Source organism: Helianthus annuus, chromosome 2, assembly GCF_002127325.2.
Source record: "Helianthus annuus cultivar XRQ/B chromosome 2, HanXRQr2.0-SUNRISE, whole genome shotgun sequence".
Classification (NCBI taxonomy): domain Eukaryota; kingdom Viridiplantae; phylum Streptophyta; class Magnoliopsida; order Asterales; family Asteraceae; genus Helianthus; species Helianthus annuus.
The window spans coordinates 43623274-43631792 of NC_035434.2; the positions used below are offsets into that span (position 1 = coordinate 43623274).

Below are 8519 nucleotides of genomic sequence, written 5' to 3' on the forward strand. Positions count from 1 at the left end.
TGGAGAAGGAAGCGCAGACCAAGTTAAAGATGCTAAGGACGGATAGAGGAGGTGAATTCACATCGGCTGAATTCAACAAGTATTGCAAAGACAACGGCATAGCAAGACAGCTCACAGCACCGTATTCCCCACAGCAAAATGGAGTAGTAGAAAGCGAAACAGGACGATGTTATCCACTACTCGCAGTATGCTGAAGGCAATGAATATGCCACAGAACTTTTGGGGTGAAGCAATACGACACACGATATATGTACTAAACAGGGTTCCAATGAAAGCCCTGGTGAACAAGACACCATATGAAGCATTGAAAGGAAGGAAGCCAAATCTAGAACAGTTGAAGGTTTTTGGTTGCACGGCTTATGCTAAGGTATTACCACTTCAACAAAAGAAGTTAGATGATAGAAGTGCACCTATGGTTTACCTTGGAATAGAAGAAGGATCAAAGGCATACAGATTATATGATCCGTCGAAGAACAAGATATGTGTCAGTAGAGATGTAAAGTTCATGGAAGGTCAACCATGGAACTGGAATAGTTATATGGAAACGGTAGATTCAGGGAATCCCGAATGGACAAACTTTGTCATTCAAGAAGATGACAACTTATCAGAACCAGAAATGGACGCACCAGGAAGTCCAGCAAGTAATGGGTCACATCATGAAGATTCAGGAGTTGATCAGTCAGAGGATCCAAACTCCTACATAACTCCGCCAGCACACTCACATGATCTGAACTCATCTGGAAGTTCGAGTAATTTATCAAGTAGAGGTCCATCTACCTCTGAAAGTACAACAAAGAGTATTAGTGACACTCCAGTAAAACTGAGAAGTCTCGAAGAACTGTATGAAGAGACGGAGGAAATTCAAGTATTCCACAAGAATTACTACTTGCTGAAGAAGAACCAAGGAATTACAAGGAAGCATCCAGTGACAGAAACTGGATTGAAGCAATGAAGGACGAGTTAGGCTTGATAAACAAAAATAACACTTGGAGGTTGACAAAGTTGCCAAGAAATCACAAGGTAATAGGTTTAAAGTGGGTATTCAAGACTAAGAAAGATGCAAACGGAAACGTAGTCAGACACAAAGCAAGGCTGGTTGCAAAAGGATATGTTCAGCAACACGGAATAGACTTTGACGAAGTCTTTGCACCAGTAGCACGTATAGAGACAGTTCGACTAATGTTGGCTTTAGTAGGATATCAAGGTTGGGAGGTACATCATTTAGACGTAAAGTCTGCATTCTTACATGGAGATCTCAAGGAGGAGGTCTATGTATCACAACCAGAAGGATTTGTAAAGCCAGGAGATGAAGGAAAGGTTTATAAACTATCAAAAGCACTGTATGGATTGAGACAAGCACCAAGAGCTTGGAATACGAAGTTAGATCAAACCCTAAAGTCACTTAACTTCAAGAAGTGCACTTTAGAGAATGCAATCTATACAAGGACAAGTGAGACTTCTACGCTGATAGTTGGAGTCTATGTTGATGATTTAATAGTCACTAGAACATCAAGGAAGGAGATAGATGTTTTCAAATCTCAGATGAAGAACAAATTTGATATGAGCGATCTAGGACTGCTAGCATATTATCTGGGAATAGAAGTTATTCAAGCAGGGGGTGAGATAGCCATCAAGCAGACATGATATATCAACAAGATACTCAAAGACGCTGATATGTTATCCTGCAATGACACAAAGACTCCCATGACTCCAGAAACACAATTAACGAAGACTGAAGAAGGAGATCTAGTAGATGCAACACATTACAGAAGTTTGATAGGTTCTCTCAGGTATTTATTACATACAAGGCCAGATCTATGTTACCCAGTCAGTCTGCTTAGTAGATTCATGCAAGAACCAAAGGAGCAACACTTGAAAGCAGTGAAGCAAATACTACGTTATATCAAGGGAACTAAAGAGCATGGAATCATCTACAAGAAGCAAGGAGGATGTAAGATCACAGGATATAGTGATAGCAGTTTTGGAGTTAATACAGACAAAGGAAAAGGAACAACTAGTCTGGTATTCTACTTTGGAGAATCACCTATAACCTGGTGTACACAGAAGCAACAGACAGTGGCATTGTCATCGTGTGAATCAGAATTCATGGCAGCCACTGCAGCAGCATGCCAAGCACTATGGCTTAAAAGATTGTTAAGTGAAATTACAGGCTGGAAGGAAGAGAAGATAACACTCAGAGTGGATAATGTTTCTGCAATAGCACTCATGAGAAACCCAGCCTTTCATGGAAGAAGCAAGCACATTGATACACGCTATCATTTCATAAGAGAATGCGTGGAGAACGAAGATATCACTGTGGAACACATAAGTGGAGAACTACAACGGGCAGATATACTAACAAAGGCACTAGCAAGGATCAAGTTTGCTACAATGAGGGAACTGCTCGGGATTCAGGATTTGAAGCAACTTAAGGATGTTCGAGATTAGGGGGTGAATGAAACCCGGATAATCTCTTAACATCAATAGTTAGTTTAGATAGTTAAAATTGTTAGTTATACGACGGTCACATGGCGGTTATAAACTACAAGGACCACAGTTGTCAAGAATGAAAGGTGGTAACCACCACCCTTACCGAAAGGGTGTGTCTCCACCCTCACACCTATTCCGATCGGCCAAGACAAGGGAAAAGGAAGGAGGCACCGATTGGAACTTGTGGACAGGATACAACGTGCCTTTTCATGTTTAATCACAGCCACACATTCAAGGGACGCGTCTATTCACAAAGAGACACGACTCTTCACTCGTACCCGTTGGAAAACTATAAATAGGGGTCATTTGATTTCATTTGTAACACACTCTCATTTTTCGATACATACATACATTCGGTTATTGTATGATCGTTGTATTCAAGTTATTGTTATTCAAGTTTGTTTATCATGCTCATTCTAGAGATCAAAGATCGTGTCGGGCCAACAGTTTTTGCAGAAAGTTATGTTTTGTGGCATATTGTTTGATTCATTTCAATTTTCTCTGACTAGGATTTCTTCTCAAGATTATGGGTTGTTGATCTTGTTAACAATTGTAGATCTTCGTAGCCTGTTTAGGTCTTGTTCAGAGTGTGCCAGGTCTTCGTGTTGTCGATCTGAAGTTTGAGGTTGAGAGTGGTGTTTCGTTACGAATCTATTTTGTGTTTGTGAATCTAAAAGTTTGGTTGAAGTTGAGAATAAATCTCTGATTATCTAATTCAAAGTTTTTGATTAACCAGAATGTTGTGTTGTGTAATAGTCTTAATATGTTTGTTACTTTTGGATATTAAATTGTAGGAGGAGAGTGTTCAGGAGTTAAGCATGTAAATATGTCTTGTTCTCTTCAATTTCCCTAGTAAAAGTTTCTAATACATATGTTTTTTCTTTATTTGCATAATACACTTCACTGGAGGTGAGCTTCTAAAGGTCTGTAGTTGGGCTGCTTCAAAGATAAGTCAAATGTTTGGTGCTGCTGGACTGAGGTGATCATACTGGGTTCACCTGCGGGCCAAGACACGGCCCGACACATCCATCAAATGGGCTTCGTTCAAGACGATTTTCACAATGTAAACACTAAAAAAGTTTTGAAGATTTGAATAAAGTGTTCAGGGAAGTTCTTTGAATTTGTATTTTTTGTTTAAATATTGTTGTTTGGATGGTCAGCTTCATCTTATGAGTGTTCAGAAAATTCTTCATCTATTCTTCATCTAAACTACTGATTATATGGTTAAAAAGAAAGAAAACATTCAAAAATAGAGTTTTAAAAGAACACTTTGATTTTATTAAACATGTGGTTAAACATGCTTAAATATATTTGACTATTAAATTGAGGTGGGGGGGGGGTGTTGAAATATCTCTATCTTCAATTTAAATGTCAAACGTATAATTCATATTAGTATCTTCTAAGTGTCTTGTGGTTGATTCTAAGCTGCTATATAATTTTTTTTTTGTTTTTTTGTTTTTTAACATGTTATAGCTGCTGGATGGTTGTGCTTAATGCTGGGTTGAACATGGGTTATCTCATAGTGGGCTTAACACATCTGTTCGTGGGCTAAGTTGCTGAATGGGCCTTTAGGGCATCTGCTGAGTGAGTTGCCATATAAGTGCTAGTGATGAAGTTAGTTGGAGATTTTTGTTAGTTCAGTATCTCTCAACATTAGATTCATGCACAATTCTCTTTCGTCTCTCTCTAGAACTCTATAGTTTTTATAGATCTAGGGTTTATAGTCTTTAACCCGTGTAGATTGTGTAAAAGATTGAAGTCGGTTCATCATGTTGATGATTTGAGTCTTAGAGTTTGAAGAGTGTGTTGCGTCTGAGATTTGTTTCTTGTCTTTGTTGTTTGATGATAATAGAATCCGAGTTGTTTTTCTTATTGTTTAAAGTCTCTGAGTACCAATTTTGACAGATTTTAAGACGCGGTATTTTAAAAAGGTGTTGCAAACACCGTCTTAAAACCCATATCATCCCGTCTAATACTCTATTTTATAGTAGTGCTATAGTATGGACGAAATTGTCTTCTGACCCTAATTCAGCTATTCTCAATTCGTTGTAGTTCAAAGCATGTGTTCTCTTAGCCTCTAGTTAGTTCTTATGATTGTAATGCCACCATTAGGAAACAACTAATCTTAGAGATACCATCAAATTAAGTTTCAAGGAATTAAACATGAAATAACTAATAATACTAATGTCTTTTTTTTTCTTCTGGTTTCTATCTGGCCACCAAAACTGAAAATGATTGTCCATTAACGGACCCATTTCCCAAATTATCATCTCTTTTCGTTTGTGCCTCATGCCTCTCAATGAAGAATGCTGGTTGTTTTGGTTCTGGTAGATGCAGATTTTCATTTGTAAGCATAGAAATAACTTCTGACATGGTTGGTCTGTCTGTGGCATGATCTTGAACACATAAAAGACCCACATGAATGCATGTCATTACTTCTGTGTGAGAGCATGAATCATTTAGTATCGGATCCATAAACTCCAAACCTCTACCTTCATTCCATAGTTCCCATGCCTAAATTGATTTCAACATGTTTGCAATGTATAGTTGTAATTACTTTCTTATTAGACAAATAATTGTTAATCGTAGTTATTGTTTGTCTGAAATATAGAAAGCTTACCAGTCCTGGAAGGTTGAGAGGGTGCTCCACATCATAGCTCCCATGATTCATCTTGCTGCTTACAATCTCAAGCATTAATACACCAAAACTGAAGACATCTGTCTTGGTTGAAACGCGGCCTCCTATCATATACTCTGGCGGCATATAGCCACTGCATATCAAACCAAATCAGGTAATAACGTTTGGGTGTTTTTGTTAGGAACTCTTATTATCAAAGACAAGTCATGAACTCACCATGTTCCAACAACTCTACTTGTATTTGCTTCATCCTCATTGATCCCAAACAGCTTAGCCATCCCAAAATCTGATATTTTGGGATTCTTGTAGGCATCCAGCAAGATGTTACTGGCTTTTAAATCTCTATGGATTACCCTTAGCCTTGAAAACTTATGGAGATATACAAGTCCTTGAGAAATACCGTCAATGATTGCAAAGCGATCCTTCCATCCCAGTAATACTTTCTTTCTAGGATCTATGTAATAACAAATGAGTAGCAGCGTGCTAACAAAAATCGGACTGAGCTCATATACAAAATGTACATAGTGTTGGATCTTACCAAATAAAAAGTAATCCAAGCTATTATTAGGCATATACTCGTATACAAGGATTTTCTCTTGCTTCTCAATGCAACACCCGAGAAGCCTAACTAGATTAACGTGTTGAAGTTTGGCTATGAGTTTTGTTTCGTTCATAAACTCAGTGATTCCTTGTCCAGAGCCTTGTGAAAGTCTCTTTACTGCAATCTCTTGTCCATCAACTAATTTTCCCTAAGAAATCCGTGGCCATCATGCGTAAAATCCTTTTGAAACTTGAAATCGTTTTAAATAGTGTGACATTTGAAGTTTACCTTATAAACTGCTCCAAAACCCCCCTCTCCAAGCTTATTAGTGCGTGAGAAATTGTTTGTTGCAAACAAGATGCTTTTAAAGGTGAAGTAGTGCAAATCATTGTTTATATTCCTATGTGTTTCTTCATTTTTGTATAAGCGTTTCAGTTGATGCAACAACAACTTCTGGATTTTCTTGGTTTTCCCTAATTTGTTAAAATATGTAGGCAGATGTATCATAACAAAGAAATGTAATTTACTCTCAACATAAGTGGAATATGTGAAACTGATACCTTTGAGATGAAGCTTCTTGTATAAGAAATAGCATGATAAGACTAGAGCTAGCAATCCAGCCCCAATGATCAACCCAAACCAGTTCTTCTTCTTCTTCTTTACTGCATATGAAAAAAAAAGGAAAAAAAAAAGGAGAGGGATTCACAGCTAAGTGGTAAGGATTTTAAGTTGAAATACCTTTGTGGTTAAGTCTATCTAATACTATTATTTTTCCTTCATTTAACTATAGCCTATTCGATCTAGAATTTTCTATTTTATATTATTATTATTTTTGAGAGTGAATCTAAACTGATTCACTCTAAACACCAAAAACTCACAGATGAAGAGTAGAAAATTGATATGATTAGAAATTGCTCACCCGCGAGGCAGCGATTGACGATTGCTTAATGAATAAAGTCAAAAAAATACAAAGTAACTACAATGAAAATGAATGGTAGAATTCTATCTAACTATTATCTCCTCTAAGCTTATATAGCCCTATTTAACTACCTCTTAACGGTGGCCTAAATAAGGCGACCCAGTTCTTACGGTAAGTTGGGTTATTTGGTGGTCTGAAACTTTATACTCTAAGCCTCAATAAGTTTAACTAACATATGTGTGTACAAAAGGATTTTTACTCAAGAAAAACAAATAAATGAAATCTAGACATGTATAAAAAAGATTTTTTTTTCCCGTCTCATTGTTGCCAGAATTTCTTTACTTAACTTTGCAGTTACTCTTTTCATTATATTTGCAGTAAAAAATGGCATACAAGTATAGAGAATAATAAAGTTGCTAACCTCGGTCACGAAAGGTATAATATTCTTTGTCTTGGTAAGCTTCTGCTGGATTGTATAACATTTTACCATAAGTCTTGCAGCCTGTCCTGTTTTTGGTTGCATAAGAATAAGCAGTGCAAGAACAATTGTTCCAGCAAAATATCTTGCAGTCATACAGAGTCATGTTATGGCTTTCAGGATATTCGTACTCATCGACAAATATATAATTCTTGGTTGGGAAGTGAAAATCTAACCCCATATAAAAGGTATAATCATCCCTGCATTTAAACATTTCCAACTTGGTTTGTGCACCGGGGCTTCTGGTAAAGCCAGAGAAGAGACACGTGTGAAGAGTCGTATCTTCAAGTTCTCCGGATTCAGACATCCTCAGAGCTGGAAATGAATCATATGATTTCGTTAAATATGTGAAGTACTGCTCAGTCTTGTTAGAAACATAATACACGCGGAAATTTGAACCATAAGATATTTTATTTGGGTTTATCAATTCGCCATTGGCCCAAGGTCCACTCATCGTATCGATATTTTCTCCCTTTAGGATGACCATCTGAGCTGTGCCATTTAGATCTTCTGTGACTGTTAATGTAAACGACCCACGAACTGGTAGCATTTCACCCTCCCAGGAAGTCAGTGACCATCTATGCCCAGTCTTGAGATTGATTCCAAGTTTCATACCAGGTAGAAGAGTGTCTGTAGGGTGATCAAAGCTCTGCCATAAAACTCTCTTAACAGAACCATCTGGATGTAGTTCTTGGAGCACCAAATTTCCGGTATCCAAGAGTTTAGCACTTGTGTTGCACGCTGCCAATGGATTAGGACTGAAGAGATCAAGAACAGTGCCTCCACTTGATAAAATGCTGAACTTGCCATGGACATCTATGATCAGCTTGCCGTACATATCCGGGATGGGATTGTTTCTGTTTGCCACCCAAACTGCCTTATTACGGTATATTAATGGATGATGGTATGTAATGTTGTTGTTGTTTTTGTAGAAGATCCCTAAATATGGGCTCACCATAGCTCCAAAGCTAAACAACTTCAAATTGAAGACCTTGTTTGATGAGACCAATTCATCCCAGTCCTTGAGCTCTTGGCCTTGTTGTAATGTATCTGTTTCTGAGTGACAAGGATTTCGGAACAAAAAACAAACTAATATGAGGAAGAGAAATATGCTTCTATCTGCCATTGTTTCAGGGTGGAAAAAAATCTTAGGTATGATAAGTGATATTAGTGGGGATGATATGGAAATTCTTGGCAACTTTCCTTGACTTGAACTTACATACTTGAAGTATGTTTTACGTTAGACTTAGTCAACCCCAATGAAAATATCCTTTTTAATGCTGATATTAACTATAGGAGCCTTCCTATTTGGGCCAACTTCTCTCCGAAATTTGGAATCTAGTTCGGGTATGTCAAGCGTCTTAGAAGGGTTGCAGGGTGGTCGATACAACAGGACCATGTTCTACCGCGGGCTCATCTTTTTGTTTCTCATTTAGGTCCCGTAAATCGATTA

The 8519-nt window shown here is 37.6% G+C and overlaps 2 protein-coding genes across 2 annotated transcripts; one reads left to right on the forward strand and one right to left on the reverse strand.

The window, feature by feature from the left end:
* The first annotated feature begins 1704 nt into the window (after positions 1-1704).
* LOC118484803 (secreted RxLR effector protein 161-like) lies at positions 1705-2448 on the forward strand. The gene has a single exon (XM_035980810.1). The coding sequence runs from the start codon at positions 1705-1707 to the stop codon at positions 2446-2448; it is 744 nt and encodes a 247-aa protein (XP_035836703.1).
* Positions 2449-4615: 2167 nt separating this feature from the next.
* Positions 4616-8231, reverse strand: LOC110913596 (G-type lectin S-receptor-like serine/threonine-protein kinase CES101). The gene is made up of 7 exons (XM_022158420.2): positions 7010-8231; positions 6230-6331; positions 5958-6142; positions 5667-5877; positions 5345-5582; positions 5111-5261; positions 4616-5004 (listed from the first exon to the last, which is right to left on the reverse strand). The coding sequence occupies exons 1-7, from the start codon at positions 8190-8192 to the stop codon at positions 4699-4701; spliced, it is 2376 nt and encodes a 791-aa protein (XP_022014112.1). The 5' UTR covers positions 8193-8231; the 3' UTR covers positions 4616-4698.
* Between the last annotated feature and the right edge of the window lie 288 nt (positions 8232-8519).

Coding starts and splice junctions, on each gene's coding strand:
- LOC118484803 (XM_035980810.1), top strand. CDS start 1,705: ATGACTCCAGAAACACAATTAACGAAGACTGAAGAAGGAGATCTAGTA.
- LOC110913596 (XM_022158420.2), bottom strand. CDS start 8,192: ATGGCAGATAGAAGCATATTTCTCTTCCTCATATTAGTTTGTTTTTTG. Junction 6,143..6,229: donor CAAGAAGCTTCATCTCAAAG/GTATCAGTTTCA, acceptor TTAACAAATTAG/GGAAAACCAAGAAAATCCAG. Junction 5,262..5,344: donor AGTAGAGTTGTTGGAACATG/GTGAGTTCATGA, acceptor TTTGATATGCAG/TGGCTATATGCCGCCAGAGT.